This window comes from Hyalella azteca, unplaced genomic scaffold (assembly GCF_000764305.2).
Source record: "Hyalella azteca isolate HAZT.00-mixed unplaced genomic scaffold, Hazt_2.0.2 contig15593, whole genome shotgun sequence".
Taxonomy (NCBI): domain Eukaryota; kingdom Metazoa; phylum Arthropoda; class Malacostraca; order Amphipoda; family Hyalellidae; genus Hyalella; species Hyalella azteca.
Window position 1 is genome coordinate 424,135 of NW_025945436.1, and position 20,693 is coordinate 444,827.

General features: G+C 38.0%; 1 protein-coding gene across 2 annotated transcripts in view; it reads left to right on the forward strand.

The window, feature by feature from the left end:
- LOC108673414 (homeobox protein homothorax) overlaps positions 1-20,693 on the forward strand; it is a 152,896-nt gene that overhangs the window by 3,143 nt on the left and 129,060 nt on the right. For both annotated transcript variants that reach the window (XM_047884554.1, XM_047884555.1), the window contains exon 3: positions 10,113-10,254. In XM_047884554.1, coding sequence (XP_047740510.1) covers positions 10,113-10,254 — 142 coding nt within the window. The remainder of the gene's footprint in view (positions 1-10,112; positions 10,255-20,693) is intronic.

A 20,693-nucleotide genomic window follows, 5' to 3' on the forward strand; every position in this document is an offset into this window, starting at 1 on the left:
CTTGTGTCAAGCTTCAAATTAAAGGTTGTTCTAGGCCTCTTACGCATGCTTCTAATGTGATCCATTGAGAATTCATGACAGCGTCAAGAGCATGAAAGGCACCCAAAAATTTTCGTGGTGAATGTCATTGATTTGCCTTAGCCTGTGATGGATGGCGTATGAGGCAGCGGTGCTCCATCAAGCGCAGCGGCATCAAGGAGCTGTCTCTTATACACATCTAGATGTGTATAAGAGACAGTACTAATCCCGTGTGCGTTCTGCGTTTGTCCCTTATATTTCGCGGTGCTTTTCTTGACAATATTTGATACTTTACTTTACTAATGCGTTCGTCGTACTGATCCGTGTGCGTTCTGCGTTTGTCCCTTTTATTTTGCGGTGCTTTTCTTGACAATATTTGATACTTTACTTTACTAATACGTTCGTCATGCTGATCCCGTGTGCGTTCTGCGTTTGTCCCTTATATTCCGCGGTGCTTTTCTTGACAATATTTGACACTAATACGTGCATCGTATGAGGGGTCTGTTTACGCTGCAATCCAACAACATTTATGTTACAAGTGTAACCATTACTGTCGCATCATGAAACGACGAGGTAAATAGTAAAAATATATTCTGTTTGCCAATTCAGCATTCATTTTGGTTTAAATGAAGCAGTGGAAATACAAATTACTGAATTATTCAAGTTCATGACTACAGTTAGTTTATTGTAGTTTTTGGTATTTTTGTTATAAATGCCTTGATTTTCACGTGCAATATCAAGTTCAATTATTCTCTAATTTTGATCTTGTAAACGAATAGATAGCTACGTATTATGTTGATTGATTGTTTTATCAGGCACTTCTTATAGTTTTGCAGATTCAACAGCAGCTTCAAATAATAGTTATGTAATCTATAGTTTGTGTTCTTTTTTTGGAAGTTAAGTTGACGGTTCCCTTGCATATATTTATTCTATATGATCAGGGTAAATAAATACCTGCAATACATTTACTCTATTACTCTTTACTCTATATGATCAGACCCAAGAGAGCTATACGTCTTATGCGTTGTATGTGGTATGCTTTTAATTTTAATTTTTCAATTAGAAATTTTAATTAAAATTTTAATTAATTTTTAAATTAATTTTTTATGCTTTTAATTTTAATACTCAAAAGGAGTAATTCGCATCTTAATTGATGTGAGGAGTAGTAATAACAGTATAACTGGTAGCTGTTTCAGTGGTTACAGAAGTTAGAGTATATATAGCGCAATGAATGTAGCAATGAATGAGTATACTGACTGCAGCCGACGATACCGCAGGTCGAGAACCGCTCGATATGTAGGAAGCATGAGTGCGTGCTACAGCGTGTGTGATTCCACAATTTAACGACAAGAGCCCTGCAGCTTCGATCAAAAAAGTTCCTTTAAAACAAGACAGGCTACAAATTTTCATACTCTATAATTACCTTGTTTTTAGGGCGTCAATATATTTTGCTAATTTCCTCTCCATGTAGTGTAGGGAGGAAGTGTGTGTGGAGTGAAAGGCTTTAGAGGACACGGTTATGTGTCTCCGCCTTCGCGCTCCAGGCTCTCCTTCGAGCTTCGTACAAATATCCTTGATATTACTTAACGCCTTTCGTTAACTAATATTGTTATCGTAAAGTATTCGTGCAGTAATGTCGTTATAACTATGCTATTCAAATAGTCAAATATTACAAAATTTTTAAGTCAAACCCATCATCCTCGTTGAAACATTTTTTTAATGCTGAAGTCTGTAGTACTCGTTGGTTCTTGAGTAAAAGAGTTCTATATTTAGTCGTCTTAATATCTCGTTTAGTGTTCATTAATCTTAGTAATTATACCAGTTATTCCTCGAAACATTTAATGACTTGGGGCTGATTGCATGGTTTCAAGAATAACTTGTTATTATTAAAATGCAACAGCTGCATTTGTTAAAATCTATAGATATGCACTAATGCGGTGTATCGCTATTATGTCGACAATATTAGAAGGTAGTGCTATAGTCACTCACGAGAAGCTTAGAAGTAAATTTCTTGCTCTCGTAAGAGCACTATGCTTTGATAACAAATGCAGAAATGTTCTGTACCTTATTAGGCATTTATTCAATGTGGATACATGCATGGTGCTTGTCGTGCTTTCTGCATCAAGATTTTCTTTTGCTGCTACTCTCACTTGAGGCGCGAGTTAAACTCGTGAGGTATCGTATTTTTATGAAGATTAGATTCTTGACTACAGATCACCAGCTGACGAATTTATGTTGACTCTTTACTCAACATGGGTACTAATGTTATTTCAAATCCACGCGTATAGTCTTTTCAGTGTACTTTTTATAAAGTACCGTAGATTAGATAAATCGAAGTTTGAAAATCCAAGGAAAATTGCATAATAGGCAGCATTCTATATAGAAGAGAATAAGAATTTTGTATATGTACAACTGTACATTATACCACACATTATTTTTACTGGGCCTCTAACGCTAAAAATAACTTGAGTCATTACTATGAAAGGAACCAATATGTTTGTAAGACTCTCTTCGGGTTTAACGTTCTGTTCATTTGGCACGATGTAATATTCATTATTAAATAAAATGTACTGTTTAGAAAATGTATAAACATTTTTGTTAGTCCCAGCTTGATTAAGATGCTTAAATTCTATTTTCGGTACGAGATATTTTTTTCTGAGGCGTTTGCATACATTGTGTCCCCCATTCTACTCCCGCTTGATCGTCTAGACAATTACCCGATTCTACGACTAGGAAACCAGTAAGCGAGCGACTTGTAGAGCATTTTTTCTCTCACGCACCAACTATAAAGATTTGCATAAGCGAAATGAGAACACATCCAGTAAGGCAGCCATCGACCACATGATTTCTGTGAAGCAGAGAGGTCGGCCACTAGAACTTCCTTAATTATATCCTCATCGCAGCCAGGAAATGTGATGGCTACTTATGATACGTGAATACATTAACCGCGAACTCAATGAAACAAAGCCTTCGTGCTTATGGTCATACATGAACGCTTCGTAGACGTGGTGACGAAATGGTCGAGTTCGCGAACTGTATGTCATGAACGGCAAGTCGGCTGATTGTCCGNGTTCTTGGGTTGTGGGTAATTTGATCTAAGAAAAGTCATTTGTTCTCTTATTTCACGAATTTATTGGTATGGCGGATATTCTTACTTTAAATTGGATTTTTATTTATTACAAATCATCGAATGGAAGAATCTTCTAATTACTATACTAATTATGTCGTATAATTTTACTTCATGCCGTGTAATTCGTCTTACGTCCGGCACAAATGAACATAACATACAAACACGGGATTCATGTATGATGCAGGCGACGTGACGTCATTGGTTAAGGTTGTGGTGGTCATGCATGCTTTAATGTTTGATGACGACGAAAGGTGCGCTTGTACGTTCGTGCACACTTACTTACTTTATTTCCCCTGAGGCCCGAACAAGGCTACGAAAATTACAGGTTTGCTCATCCATCCTATGCTCGCGATATTCCAACCCTCCACCCGTCCTTACTCCCCACCTGTATACTCTATACACGCTCCCCCTGCCCCCACGTGTATAGAGTGGACCATACCCTGCGTACAAGCTGTATACGTATTCCACCCGTCCTTACTCCCCACCTGTATACTCTATACACGCCTCCCCTGCCCCCACGTGTATATAGAGTGGACCATACCCTGCGTCCCAGCTGTATATGTATATACCAGGTAGCTTAGCAGTTCGCTCAGTCCGTCGCAACTGCTACTATAAAGTCTACTATGGAGTTGCCTCCTCTCCCGGAATGCATCGTATTGCTCAATCGATGTTTAACGTTCAATCATTGAAAGGAAAGCGTCTGGTCCTGGTAGTAGTACCATTGAGCGTCGGTGAAAATTCCTGATTCAGCTCTTTAATGGCTATAAAATTAACGTGAACTACAATAAAGACCTATTTATGAAAGATTGTTTTATGTGCGTCTCATGAAACGAGGATCCATATGTCCCAGTAAAATTTCTCCATGAATTTCGCTGTTCCGCGCTGCAAACGTATAATGAATTAGACCAGATTTATTTTAGACTGTGAAACCTGATGAAGTAACCTCGGTAAGGGATCCCATTATTGTGTATTGGGGCTAAAAATTTTTTTATTTGTCTCGGCGTTTCTTTTCAAAGTCTAGGGAAACACGTAGGCCAATTATTGTTCTGACATTAGACGATTGTACTGGTTGTGTTCCTAGTATCCTTGTTTCTCTTGTCAATGGAGTAACGACTTTGCAACGCATAAGTATGACAACTTCAAGTTGTATAGTGATATAATTGCAGCTTTAGGTTGATAAATCAAAAGGGTCTTGATGGCTAGTAAAATTATTCTCGAATCTAAGCTTCATAATATTGCTTTTAGACGTTGTTCAACTTTGCCATCTTGGGAATATATTAACAATTCAATTTATTTGGCATTCGAATTAGGTCCGGAAAGTTCTCCGGATAACGTGATAGTAAACTTGCATGAGGAGAGCTCTTATTATAACCGATGTTTTTATACCAGCGGACTTGGTTGTACCATCGGACTTGGTTGTTTTAGCAGACACATGTCCGTCTGTAGGCAATGAGGCGCAGTATCCTGTATACGAGTGTATTTATTTGGCCGCTTGAAGGGCCGGGCAGCGAGCGTATCATGGCTACATCAGAGGACGCACGGTGGCGTGTCACTTTGGCCAGCGCCACGACTTCACTACAAAAGACTTGCTCTTTTTCTCGGAGACCGTATTGTGGTTTGCTTTTGTTAAGACTCGCTTTAAAACCAGTAATTATATTTCCCCTGCTCTGAACCTCGATCCCGCGTGATAACAGTCTCCGTTCACGATCCAGCTTTCGGACGTGGGAAAAATGCTTTCGTGTCTTGGCTGAGTGTTGCTGCGATTATGAACTTATTCGGGAGATGGAAAGTTACTGAAACTGCTGACCCATGCGCTCCCATTTATATTTGTTTTTAAACGCACAACATTTTTAGTCCAGATTTATTGAGTAAAACTCAATGCAATCTTACTTACATTATCTTGACCTGTAATATAAATTATGATGCACTGAAAGTATCGCCTGAATTTTTATTCGAGTTCTCCTTTAGACCCAATTTCCATTAATAAATCTACTTAAAAAATATATGGTTGTTCGCATTCGACTTATGGTTGATGGATATCGCTGGTTTTTGTTTGAAGTAGACGCCATTTGGAAGTAATCACGTCCTTTATCAACATGCTCTCTCAGTTTTCCTAATAAGTGAATTAACATTGACATTTGGAACCTAACATACACGTTCATTAGTTTCTTTTGACTTTTTTCATTTTAATTATAATTTTCTATTATAGTTGAAAATTTTCGGGTATTGATCCACTAAAATAATTTTCTAATAATATTTTTTTACCCCGAATTCTATTATTTGGCAAAATCATTTATAGTCGTAAGTTAGTTGGCTCACAATTCACAATAATATTGTGCCGTGAACTTTTATTATTTTTATTATTTTAAGCATGTAGACACAAGTCTACATGCTTGGAGCGACGATGTTTAGGGTCACGTTTGCGGGTATTTAGTGTTGAAAAAGTCGATTAAACGTAGTCACAACGAAGTCAACGTTTTTGAGACGTCATTTGCCTGGGGAAGTCATTTATCAATGCTGGAAGCAAGCAAAAAAAAAAAAAAAAAAAAAGGAGCAGTGTTGTATAACTTTTTGCAACCATATACTAAGAAGTCAGCTTTGGGACTTGTGTAGAATTTCAAGTACTTGTGTAATTTGCAAAACTTTTTTTAACGTTTTTTCATATTTGAGGTGGCGTTTATAATTATGAAAAATATTATGTTAGACAGCTTGCGGGTACACATGACTGCAATAACTACTTAATTTGTGCCAACAGAGTTGTGGTGCGGCAAGAGGCGTCAAACAAGTGTTGTTTATTTGCATAGAACGTGCAATGATAAATATTTGTGAAAGTGATAAATGTCATGATTGACGCTTTAGCATCTTTGTTGAGAGCTGAGCAAAGTATCGCTTTTAATTCTCATGACAATAATGCATCTCACAGTTTAAAGCACGTTTCTGAATTTAATTACCGCTATAAAATGCACCCGTATTAAGTGACATAAATGTTCCAGAACATCTAACGTACTATGGTAGCACATTGTTCTCTGATTTCTCCTCCCCATGCCAAATATTTCAAAAGATAAAAACTACTATAATTCGTATCATAGTGCGACATGCTCTGGACCAGGCTAATGAGCTTGCGAAACCTACCATTGCTAAATGTTTCTAAAAGTAACTATAATTCGTATCATCGCGAGACATTCAAACAAAAGCGTAAGATCTGTAATGTAAAAAGAAGCTTGTGACTCCTGCCAAAACAAAATGCTTTTAAAGGTTACTATTATTATTCACATCGTCGCGAGACATTCAAACAAAAGCGTAAGATCTGTAATGTAAAAAGAAGCTTGTGACTCCTGCCAAAACAAAATGCGTTTAAAGACAAATACTATGATTTGCATCGTCGCGAAACTTTTCCTCAGACTAGGCCACGAGTTGTAGCTATCTAGCAGCTAGCGATGCGGGCCTCGTGCATGGAGTTGTAGGCGCAGGCAGCAGCGGTGTAGCGGGCGGTTCGGTCGCCACGGAAGTGCTGTAGAAGCGTCCGTGTGCTTGTGACGAAAATGGACACTAGTTGACGTCTTCCTGTGTTCACTGACATTTCTGTCGATACTTGTGTCCAGTGCTGCTGCCTTATACTCGGCTCATAGCGCGCAGTGGCGCGTTATCACTGACACGCATCTAATGCGCTTTTGTGGACAATACTTGGCAAGAAAATTAAGTTCCATAATTTTTTATGCAAGTTCCAAATTATGATGAAAATAATAGGCTGCACAGAGTAATGTAAAGTAAAAGTGACACCGCCGCTAGTCCCAAGTCATAGTTTCTTACAAAAATTTCATTAGAGTGGTCTGTATGAACGAATTTTTTATGCGCATATCAGTATACCAATACGGATGTGAAAGGAATTCCCTATATATTTACATCAAACCCGACCTGCTTTTGGGTGGGTAGATAAAAAATACTAGTCACCTCAGTCTCGGCTTCCTTTTGAAATTTGTCGACTAAGCTTAAACTGGCGGTGATAAACGACTGAACGTCAAATGAAGATAACCTCACATTCATGTTGGTAAATAGCTGAAGTTTCGGTGGTGGCGGGGCCTTCCGCCTGTCATGATTGCTCTGATCAGAAATAGCTGGTCCAGAGGAGACTCTCTGGCAGCTTGATGGCATAATGCCCGTAATTTCTTTAATATTCTATTTCCTCGACAAGGGCTCGACAAACGTCAATACATCTGTTGCGAAATTAAATGCACCTGCACGTCTCTCGTTCTCTAAATGATCCGCGAAAGAACAAATAAATGAAATTACTCACAGAGAGCTTATGTGTTGGATAGGCGTAGTCATCGCCTTTAGTTTCGAGCGTGGAATTTGAAGTGAGCTTAGTTTTCGGGAACGAGGAATTAAATTTTGTCTTCATTTACGTTAATTAGGGCATTTCAAAGTTGTAGCACTTGTAACAATATATGAAAACAAATCGTGTAATTATGAATAATTATTCATTCCGCTTTATATTGGCTCCTAATCTTTTCAATCTTTTTATGTGACCTTGCAAGCGATGCCTCTCAAAATATTCACCGTGATGGCTGATGGGATAGAGTATTGATGGTGGAAGCGCTCGAGAAAGTCGCTATCAAGGGAAAATTATCAGCTTGCTATGTACATACCTGCCCTTTTTGTATACAGGCTTGGACGTTCTTGATTTAGCCAAGTATTATAATTTCTGAAACGTTCTTCAAGCGTCCTGTGCTCCAGATAAAATTCCATACACATATTTATTTGAGACAAGTTCAGAGATGGTGAAATATTAACATAAATTATTTTGTAGTGCGAACTCCACTAAATATAGTTAATTATTGTATTAATTTTTCCGACGGGTTAAAATTCTTTATAAAAGTGGTCGCCGTGCTACTGTTGGTGAAGCTGTTTTGAATTACTTGGAGCAATACAGCGACTCCAGGAGCTGTGCGTGGAGTGCGTTATCACGCTTCTGCCACCGCGCTTACTTACCTGATGCCAATAATAAACTGATGCGCCCACGGCCTCCCTAATTATTTGTTCCTTGATTTTACGCTAAGTTCAAAATTGATTGCCGCGTTCGTTACTCATTTTTATTTATCTCAGCTTCGGTGTCCGCTGCTTGCTTCTCAGTGCATCCATAAATTTGAGCTTCTCAACAGGTGTTCAGAACACATTAGTTGAAATTAGTGTTCGTCGGAATCAATGCTTCACCTTGTCTCTGTCGGTCAAGTTTTTGTTGTGATGAAAACATGGCGAACGTTCTAGCTAGATGTTGTTAATTATCTTTTTCAACGCATAATTCGATCAAAAATATTGATCGATGAAAGATTTCGGTTTTATTTGGCATCATCCTACATGGCTTGCAATTCTTCAATTCTCTCCCGGTATTCTGTAAATCGTTTTCGGGGCGGTTCCATCCTCAGAATAACTACTAATCCTAAACTCTAATGTTTATTAATTGTGTGCGAAATGTCCACTCAACTCCATATGCTCCCATTTATCGTTCATCTGCCGGACGGGGTCACAAACTTATATGATCGAGCTCTTTAAATGGGCGATGATCCGACTTACCATGGCCCCAACATAATACTTCTTGATAGACCGTAAACAATGGTTTACGTATGAGTTATTATATGTGATGTTTTTGCTGGAGCATGCGCATAATCGCACAGGATAGCTCATCAATAATATTCGACGCATGTGTTATATTTGATATTATGTTCTGGCAAAGCCTGGGCGTAATTTCGCTTGATGGTCCATCAATTTAGATAAGTAGCAACTACTGAAGCTCGAGTTCCGTCCCGGAGCTCCGAGGTGTTGAGTGAGAATAAAGCTCGACTTTCGTGGTAGAGGCACTCGTGTAGATCTAGGACTTGGGGGGGGTTTTATGGTTTGAATGTTGGGGTTATATTTTAAATATTTTGTATTATTCAGTACTGAAGGCAGTGTAAGAATTGCATGTGAGATAAGGATTAGTGCAGAAATTCCATGAATCTCCGGACGGATTTGCGTCGTTGCGCTGGCGTTTGTACAATTTTTTTGCGTTTTGTTCACTCCTGATTAAATAGGACTAGACATGAAAATTTCCTGAAGATCAAGTTAATCGTCCTTTAATATAAACACCAATCATTTACAGACTTTGCGACGCTGTTCGATTTAGGGATGACCTGTGACCAAATCAGAAATATACAATTTGTTCCGTATTTGAAGCTCTTTGCTTGAACAGATTCAATTCTTAAGGCCTCTGACGTGCACCCATATACTTTTATTTTTTGCTGATTATCCATTAAAATCTTATGAGGTTTGCTCGTGCGTATATACTGAGAGCTCAAACACACTTGTGCCATGTGCGTTTACAGCTTCATGCAACTTCAGAAGTCATTTCAGTTATTCCTGCTATCTCCTTTCCGTCCTCTTCATGGCTCGGTAGCATCCAGTTTGATTTTCCAGGGTGAAGGCATCTCATTTGGCTAGTTTCAAATGATCCCTATTGTGTCGATTGTTACTGTTTTACTGTCGGTTGTTTTACATTTTAATCACTTGTAGATTTATATGTCCCTGCATGCGGATGTAAGTTGTATATTATTATCTATTATCAAATTTAATTTTATTATTGATGTATCTTTTTAAAATTCGGCAAAACATCTACCAAGGTACAAATTTTTCTAGGGAACACATTTTATTCAGCACTAGTTTTTTAGCTTGATAATGTATATTATTCATTCAGAGTAATGCTTCATCGGTATGTTGTACAACGATAAAGTATTTAATAACTAAGACTATTGCCTGTGATAATGTATATTATTCATATTCAGAGTAATGCTGCATCGGTATGTCGTGCAACGATAAAGTATTTAATAACTAAGACTATTGCTTGGTGTTGCAGGCACCCTCTATTACCGCTGCTGGCGCTATGTAACGATAAAGTATTTAATAACTAAGACTTATTTGTTTGGTGTTGCAGGCACCCTCTATTCCCGCTGCTGGCGCTAATCTTCGAGAAATGTGAACTGGCGACGTGTACACCGCGAGAAGCGGGCGTCGCAGGTGGCGACGTCTGCAGTTCTGAATCTTTCAATGAGGATATCGCCGTTTTCTCTAAACAGGTGAGTACCTTTGTTTACCTGCATAATTAAATGTTAATTCATATTAATAGTTTTCTCGGAGATTTTCTCTATTTGTTTACCTGCATAATTAAATGTTAATACATATTATAGTTTTCTCGGAGATTTTCTCTATTTTGAGATACCTGCATAATCAAATGTTAATACTTTTAATAGTTTTCTCATTAGGTTTTCTCTATTTTGAGAATTTCACTTTTTGGAGGATTTCAAAGTTCGAGTAAAAGGTTTCATATTGATGTTTAATTGCTCTCAGATGTTTTCAATTGATATTAAATTGCTCCTGCAGCAAAACTTCTGCCTAGCTATGTCAAAATGGTTATTAATATAGGCGTGGTTTTTTTACGGGTTGAAATGATTAATATTTCGGCTAGCTGGGACAAGAAAAAGGTTAATGGCACATGGTGTCACTAATGATTATTTACTTTCCGTGGCAATTATGATTTTCTGAATTCAATGTTCTGAATTAACTAGTAAAATATTCAATATTCATAATGTGAATGTTGCGATGCGGATTTACGTATATGTATTTTTAAAATTTTGTTTGACACTTGAATCGGCGGGTTAAAGTACGTGCGTAAGTAAGATGTGTTATTTATTCAACTTCAAGTTAAAAATTTCTGTAACACAATTTAGAAGTGAATGTTCTTCATGTATAAACAATACAAATAATGAGTTATATACCGGGCAACATTAATATTCATTATTGTTTCACACAACATTAGTTGTCACGTCACTGATTAGTGCTTGTTCGAGCTCTTGTACATCCGATCCTTACACGTGGGTGTGAAGCTCAGCGATCAAGTGTACATACATGTACATGCATATAAGCTTCAGAATATCATGTGTGCGTGATGATGGAGTCACGTGGCATGGACACTCAACATGAGGATATATTTGTAGCTTCATGCATGCTAGTGTCACTCTAGCCCTCACATCGGGGCGTCCTGTATTTTACTCTATGGATAGTGTGTGTGTATGACTGTGTGCATGGTTCGCATTAGCCATTCTCCATAGGTTTCACACAGCTTTGTAACGCGGTTAATTTTTAATTGAAATGTCAAGATCAAGTTGAATAAAAACCATGTATAAAAACTTGATCTACATGACGAACAATTTGAACTTTAAAACTCCTAATCAATTAATTAATTCATCCTTTCGTCATGAAATGGATTATTACTTTGGTTGGCAATACGAAGTATGATTCTGCACCTATAATTTGCTAACATGTTTGCACATGTCAAACCTCTCGTAAATCCTTACTAATTTTCTATTGTCGCTAGGTTCTCACATGTTTCTCCATTGCCCGTGTCTGAGTTGCAAAACACTTGTATGTGTAGTATTTTAAAATATATTAGTGTTCTTTTCCTCTGCGAATGTGACTGCGTTGATGTAATTAGCATGAGAGAACGTGCCTACAGTTGTTTTTCCTTAGCACCGCGCCTATGCTAAGATTCGTGTGTCAAAATAGTGTCTGAATGCGCGTCAAATTCACTTTGATATTGAGCGTGTGTAGGTGCAGCGAGAACACGATTATTTATATGTTCGTAGAATCATGTTTTACTCTGGCATCTTATCGTAGCTTCTTACAACACATTTACATTGTTTCACTAGTCTATATTTACCAAAAGTTGCCAGTGTTCCACCCAAATCCAAAGTCGATAACTACTAAGTATAATGCGTCTGTTACTAAATAAACCTCATTATTTCATGTCCTGAGAAATGTTATATTTTGAACCCAACTCGATAACATAAATGTATCAATTGTTAGGCAGAAAGATTTCGCAGTCTGTGTTTGAGGCGCGTCTAGGATCGGTTACACCCTAACGAGCTTTACGGTTTGCCGGCTGTCTCTGGGCCCATGAAACAAAGGAAAGCAGATATTTTCTCGGATTTGTGAAGGGAATTAAAGGTCGCGGGTGGTCATTACAGAGGCATGTCAGGTCACCAGTCTTTGGCTTGTCTAAACTTGCCCAATGCGATCTCAATACTTCAGCCTGATTATCTCACTTCATAAATCAGTCGGAGCTCGTCAGGCCTAATGACTTTGAAACCATGCTTTGTTTAATGCTTAACGGTCTTGTATAAACTGTCTTATATACCTATGTAGATATTTTTGCAAAAAAATATTTCTTGCGCATTTTTTCGAAGAAACAATGATAGTTTGCGCTCTTCTTGCTTCAACTGCATGCACCTCTCTTGTAATCCACTTTAAATTTGTTATTCTCACAACGCGATTGTTAATAGCTCTGCCACAGTTACTAGAACGAACGCTGTAAAAAGACATTGATTCAATTCAGATCATTTGTTGTATTATATGTTATGTACTGCACTCAGGATGTCTTCATTACAAGAAAAAAAACATGCTGCCTACCGTGATCGTTGAAGTTTAAAATAAATCTTTGAGTACGATTTGCCTTCATCCACTTTTTTAAAATAATGTTGTTAATGATTATTATTGTTAAATGTGCTCATGATATGCTTTCTTTGAATTTTAAATACAATATTAATGTTTGGTGTACTTGGGGCGGGTATTTCTGTACATTTAGAAGGATAGCAGTTGAGTGACCTGAACGAGTATCATTTACCGTAGGTCAGTCAGTCATAGGATGTCTCCCCGAACATGAGACGAACAACTGAACGCTGCGCTGGTACACAAAAGCGGCGTGTTCTTGAGACCTGATGGCGTGCAGGAAGCAGTGGCATGTGACTTCTAGACGGCGTTCAGGATCAGTGATTCGGTCAGGAACTCCCAACAAATAGATGAATTGTGGATGTTCTGAGAGCGCGTCTTGTTGCGGGTGTATGCATATTGGGTACACTAGGACTTTTTTATGAATGGATGCTGCATTAGGACTTTTTTATGAGAAAAATGGAAGAAATTTACACAAAACTGCTTAACCGGCTTGTTGGAGGATGCGTTTGTTATCATCCGGAGAGTCGTAGGTATTTTGTATAATAGTATACTTAATAGCTTCAAATACAAATTATTACATTTCTTGAACTTATCGACTCTAAGCGAATGGCCTGTCGGGACGTCTTTTGCCTGCCGGCGATCAAATATAATAATTGAAGCGACCGCAGTGATGATGACACGCATGCATAAGGTTCTATTAGTGAGGGCTTATATGGCACAGCATGATCCTTCCAACTCCCCTTCGCTGCCTTTGCTGCAGTCAGTGAGAACATTTAACCACCAATTCTTGATCCCTTTACAGCAATCCTCCCACTTCTGCCCTTGCAGTTGAACCCTTCTCCCCTTCTCACAACCACCATTATAGTTTTTTTTCTACCCGGAATCACGACGTGCCGTCACTACGAAGTCTCGTTCAAATATCGATTAACAATTTGTCTCTTCGATGTACCAAGCCCAGGCACCGAAATTTTAAAATCAGTGATATGGTTTAATTTGATAGTATTGATGATAAGTAGATAATCTACGTAGCATTGAGACATCAAGTGAAACAAATAGATGCGACATTTGTTCGCGAGCTGTCGAATGTTGCCGTAAATTTTTAATCTTTTCCCAATTTTTATCGTTTGTTAATTGAGTAGACGAGTAGATTGCTTGCGTGTCGTTTTTAATTCATATTTAAAAAACTAATAAAAATTAACGTACGAAATTAATCGAACAGAAATAATACCTAGACCGAATTTGATTACTTATTTTCATTTTACTTAGAGCGGTAAGTATTTGAAGTGCCTGTTTATCTTGCATGCTTCGCTGCATCAGATCAGGACATTGAAATTAGACATAATTTGATAGCAGAGATTTAGACCTTCCTTTGATCGCCTCATTGCAAATTATATTTGGCTGTTCTCTCATTTGGTATACGTCAAATATGACTTCAAAGATGATGAACGGTATGAGAAACTCCTAGTTTGTGGAGCCGGTTGACTTTGATGAAGCCATCATTCGTCATGTGGTGGCTGTCTCATGAAGGCACAATAATCAGCTCATGAGGGATCACACCGCGTCAGCCGTTACTCCATGACTGCCGCCGTGGCTCTTATATACCTGATCATTTTTTGTCCTTGGGAAACGGTCCGATCGCATTTGTCACATGTACAGAGCTCCTCCATTTTCTATGAGCTCTTTTATTGTGGCACATTCAATGAATGGAAGCAGCTGAACGCTGTAAAGATCTGCCTCGATGGAGACCCGCCATATCGCGTCGCTCGAATGCGCATTCCAAGCATTCACTCAACCCAGCAACACTCGACTCTTCTACTATTGCTCTCCCCTTGTAGTGAAATTCTCTTTTTTCCCCCTGAATTAGCTTTCAATTTATAACAATTAATTTTTAAATGATTTTTCGAAGTCGTTTTTTTTTGGTTCCTACCGTGAGTTCCAAGTTAGCTATTTACGATAGCTAATTTATTTTATTTACTTATTATTATGATTATTAATTTATTTATTATGCCCGCTTGTAAAAGCATGTTTTTAGTTCTGTGCCGCTTAATCTTGTTTTTTTTTTTAAATTGTCACTCTTGTCACTCTGCGTCTTTAATAATAAAATTAAAGATTTACACTACTACTATACAGTTTAATACAGTTTAATACAGTTTACTATACAGTTTAAAAATTTGCATTTATCAGCAGACGCTTCTTTTCAAGCACTTGCATAATGTACCGCGCCTATGCACTCTATCTTTATGTTTTATATGTCAATATTTCCTTCCAATATTGTCAAAATTATTCATAAGCTAGTAAATGTTTTTGTTGAAGTCATGTACGTGTAAAGCTTCGTAATTAAACGACGAATGGCATGCAGTATTAATGTTAGTTTATGTTCTTAGGGAAAAGTTTCGTAAGTTTTTGTAACTTGCTAAGTTGGCGGCGCCTCGATGTTTACTCCTGAACCCCCGCCAGCCCTCACCCATGGCACGACCCGCCCCCCCCTGATCCTCCCTACTCCTGCTGTGACTATGATGTCTGTACTATTGATCATTATTGATTCAAGAGGTGAAAGCCGAGCAAATTTGTGGTGTGGAGAGTGGCAACATGCCCTTGAAGTGTTACTCTCTTGATTTACGACAAAATGATTCATTGCTCTACAAATTACGAGTTTCTCGCAAAATGGACGCAATCGCTTGTTGTTGCTCTACATCGATCTTTGGATGGCCAATTAGCGAGTAGTTTTTCCATAAATTGTCGCTTGTGCTATCATTTGCATGAGGAGGCATCGATTGTTTTATGCTCTTATACATGTAATTATTCGCATGCGATTTATTTTATGTAACTGCGATGTTCTAACGTGGTGCCAAATATTCTTCGCCCAACGAGATGTTTATTGCTCATAATTACTCGATTATACATGCATACTTGAATTGAAATGTGCTCATTTTGTTGCTGATGTGTGCTGATGAAGCCCTCTATATAATAAGTCAGCAGTAACAATGTAATGCAGATTGTGGTTCAATGACTGCATGCATAAATTTCTCGCATCAACCATAGTGTGGTGCTTTGTGTATAACATGAGCCTCAATCATGTGTGGCCGGAAAACAGATATTCATTAAATATACTCAAATTTATAAGTGACAATATATGCATTAACTGATGTTTAAAAAACTGGAGTCTATTATTTAATCCAATTGATTCTGAATTTATATTACTTGGTACGCTGTACTCCATTCATCATGACAGAGTTAGGACCTCCTTGCATATGCATACGCGAAAGTATTGGATAAAAGATAAAACAGATGTCCCGATCAATGTGGCCTTAATGAACATGCCGTGTGATGATTAATCGTTCTCTTGAAAGCCAGTAACTGGCCACTGGCTGTAAGAGGAAGCTATTGCTCTACCTCCTCTCACTAATGACTCCTGGTCTAATCCGCTCTTTCGTTTCTCATTCTGTCGAGCTCGACGCTCTTCTTCCTAGAATAAAGCGAGAAAATTTGATGCTAATCAACGCCAGGCTGTTTTAATTGATGCTTAAATTTGCTTCATATCATTTATCTCGCAAATTCATTTAATCAGTTGAAACTGCATTCTTCTATTTAAATGTCCACAAATGTGCTAGGGTTATATGTGTCTGTATCATATGTATTTATTATCAATTTCTACGCTAAAATTTAGTTGATATATAAGCAAGTTTTGTTAATTTTTTGATGCGTGTCTACATCTCTCGGTACCCACTGTGTCAGTCGTACTGCAGACACGATCAGCCTGCTGGCCACCTCTCTCGCTAATTTCGTTACGTTATTATTATGCGGCTGTAATGCGTAACTTTAGTGCTCTTGCACTGCAACTCCCATCGAAACTATAGCCACGCATCAGCACGACTTGCCCTCGATCCTCTTATTGAAGAAAAAAAACATGCCCGCTCGCCGCCGGCCGGGTTGCCGGATTGGATATACTGTATATGTATATAATAGGGTCTCATTTGTATGCCCGCTGACCTCGGTGTCCTCGTAGCAGGATATGACAGTCAATCTAATACAATTTCAAGGATATAAGTTGCATTAGTACGGTTTAAAAATGATACGGTTTAAAATAAATATAAAAAAATCAATAATACGGTTTAAAAAAGAATTGGTGAAATATCTGTGAAACACTTGGATCAAACTTTAACACTATAGAGCGAATGTAGGTATTTGAACGATCTAAGCTAAGTTAATTATCATGATGAAATTGAGGCTAGCTATAGCTTGATTCAGACAACTTTGCAAACTTTGACATTATCCTATTATAATTCAGCCTCTCCATGCTAACTCTCAGCAGACGAGCTGTAGTTTTTTTTAGGTTTATAATTTTAATTGAAATTTTTGTAACTTCTCATGTGGAAATAAGATTGCAATGATCTTATCTGACTCACCTTAATTGTTTACTATCGAAATGTTCAAGTGTTCCGACGTAGCGGTTTCCGTAACTGGCTATATAGCTGCTGAAATGATGGTATTCAATTCTAATTGATTTTAAAATGCAATGTCACTGCCTGAAGATGCCGAGTACAGGTGTGCAATTTACAAATTTATTATATTATTAATTTCACGATTAATGATTTATTGCTGAATTTATCATTCCGCCTCTCGCATTTAGCTTCTGCTCTTTGTAATTATAAGTATATAACGTTCATGGCACGCTTTTCAGAAATACTTTGAAATATCCTTCGATATACATACTTTTATTGAAAGCATATTTATGTCTGCAATACTCATTGAAAGGTGACCAACGTCTCTCCCTCATTTAGTGTGTGTTCTGTGCTTTACTTCTGATCAATTCAGAATGAACTTGAATAAAATGAACTTGAAAAAATTGTTCAAGTGTAAATTTATTATGTATTATGACCTTGAAAGATCATACAATTTCATCCATTGTATTTACGATCGTGTTGAATGAGCTGAAGTTTTGCATTCTAAATTTTTAGTTATTTTGTTATGCCGTATAGCCATTAAGGATTATTTGTTTTTGGCCGATAAATACTTGATGGTAAATACTACATTCTGTACACTCTTCTGAAAATAATACGTACAGGATAAATATTGAAGAAGCTCGAAGGTATAAGGTTATGTAACGCGGTAAATACTACATTCTGTACTCTTCTGAAAATAATACAGGATAAATATTGAAGAAGCTCGAAGGTAAGGTTATGTAGCGCGGGAAATACTACATTCTGTACTCTTCTTCAATAATACAGGATAAATATGTAATAAGGTAAGGTTATGTTAACTTATGTAGCGTGGTAAATACTACATTCTGTACACTATTCTTCAATAATACATGATAAATATTAAAGAAGGTAAGGTTATGTAGCGCGGTAAATACTACATTCTGTACACTCTTCTTCAATAATACGCGATAAATATTGAAGAAGGTAAGGTAATGTAGCGCTACATGGGCTGCCGCCACACACGTACAGATGGCACAGCTCATGTGTTGGACAGATGTGAAGCTGGTCTTGCCGCCGCCGCCGCCTCTGCGTCTGGCAATCTGTGAACCAGCCTCGACTACGCCAATGATTACCTTCACGAGCGAGGACCAGCTTCGAGCCTGACATTAATTAGATTAATAGCCACCTAAAAAATCCCATCACTGTCGTAACTAAATGTTCGAAAGAGAAAGCAACCTGGTCGCTTAGTTCATTCTGTATTTTTTATAGCCGTACAATTGAGTTCTGTCTTTTGCGACGTAACTATTGTTTTTTTTTCGCCGGCTCTATGTATTCTTAGCGCCATTATTATTTTAAGCGCTACAATCTTTTAATGCTTGACGAGCTCTTCACCATATCTAAGTGCGACTACTCGTGTTTGAAGTGCATGTCTTTATAATTGATTGCTCTTCATAATTCGTACCTAAATTTCAAGATGTTTTACTTGGGAAAGTATGTAAGAAATATTTTTTCGTACGAGAACATTCCCATGGACGAGAACATGCTTCGAAACTGTGTTATTCAGAACTGAAGTACAAATATGTAGCGTGGCGGACATGGCGGTATTTGATGCTCTTTTATGATTCAGGGCGACGGGAGGGTTACTAATTTCCTGCGTACCTACATGATTTAAGTACATTAAGTGAGTACAATTAAGTTTATAAGTACATGAATTGCTCATTTTTATTAGGATTGTTGTCAAATATGCATAAGAACGTGCGGGTTTTTCCTCACTTCTATACCTAAAAGCTGGAAACTAAGCAGACTTTTCCAAAAAAATGCCATTTTTCTTTTAGAAAACGATATATTTACACCATTTAGATTTCGCAGCGATGAAATGCTAGAAGTCAAAAACAAGAGAATTGCAATGACCCGCTGCTGAGTACGTTTGTTTGTGTTCATGTGTTGTAAGTTATGCATAACTCTCAAGATGCATGAGCTGGACTATGCTGGATTTTAGTACATCTTCAGCGTCTAGGCGATGAAGCGAGTAGGCATCTGTCAGGCTTGCATGTGTAAGTTATGCATAAATCTCTAGGCGACCTGGACTATGCTGGATTTTAGTACATTTCCACTCTCCAGCGTCTAGGCGATGAAGCGAGTAGGCATCTGTCAGGCTTGCATGTTGTAAGTTATGCATAAATCTCTAGGCGACCTGGACTATGCTGGATTTTAGTACATTTCCACTCTCCAGCGTCTAGGCGATGAAGCGAGTAGGCATCTGTCAGGCTTGCATGTGTAAGTTATGCATAAATCTCTAGGCGACCTGGACTATGCTGGATTTTAGTACATTTCCACTCTCCAGCGTCTATAGGCGGTGAAGCGAGTACGCATGTGGCAGGCTTGCATGTTGTGCACTCGGTGGTTGGAAGAGCTACAGAGTTGACAGTCTTATCTGTGAAGGTGTCAGATTGCATCACATAGGCTCCCCCATATAGGCTGAGGGGGTCGAGGTTCCGGCTCGTCATATCTGCTTGCAACCGAACCCACTTGTCAAAGGATTTAATTAAAAATGATCGATTTGGGACTATTGGCTTCCAGCTGTTATCTGACCACTGTAATGAATGGTCCTCTCATGTAGACATTAACTTATTTGCATGTGAATGCTTTTACTAATTTTATGTTGATTACACGAGTCTAGTCCATTGCTGTGTGTTTAATCGTGTTTCTTACTATCGATTTATTTGTCTGTCATGTCTAGATTACAATTCATTCGAATGCATTAACAAACATCTTTTCTAGCGAATGTATCGCTTCAAGTCCTAGCTATACCAGTGCCGAGGCAACGTATACGGTGCTCCACGTCTGATGCCGAGTGTGCCAAGAGTTCTGTCGTTAATCAAGGAGCTCACTTGTGCTCATCGTCTTAATTACACTCACGTATATATGGCAAGTTTTTCTTTGATTATTTCAGCGAATAAACTTGGATGTACCGAGGCACATGTTTGCAAATAATTTGGTGAAACTGTGCGGCATAAATATTATTTAAAATTCACGATATATCCGTCGATGATACGATATATACATCGAAGGATAAATGCCGATCAAAATGCAACTGATTGAATGTTGATACTTTCAATGAACTATTCGCCAATGCATGTAAAATTAATCCAACTTATAGATGCTTGAGTGCAGAAATGCTTTTTGTAATTTGAGTTAATAAGCTGATTTTCCTATTTCTATAATGTATGGATTCTGTTACTTTTATTACGAATCACCGAAAGGTTCAATGAGCAGATGAGTGATGAAGATATATGGTGTCATGAATTCGTGCCGCTGCATAATAGATATCAGCTCCTGCGCGTGCGGTTCATTCCTGATAATAATGTTAGAGTCGAAGAGATATCGCTGCAGTTGGGTGTGAACATGATGAGGTTAGTGGTGTAGATGCATGTAGTCGTGAAGCAGCAGCATCATCACGTAATAAGACTATTCTCATGAAAATATTTGCAGTCCTCTCGTTAGTTGCAAGAACACCAATTATAAGCAGAACTTCCGTGTTTCAGACCAGTCTACTTGGTGTTTGAAATTTATTACCTTGAGATATT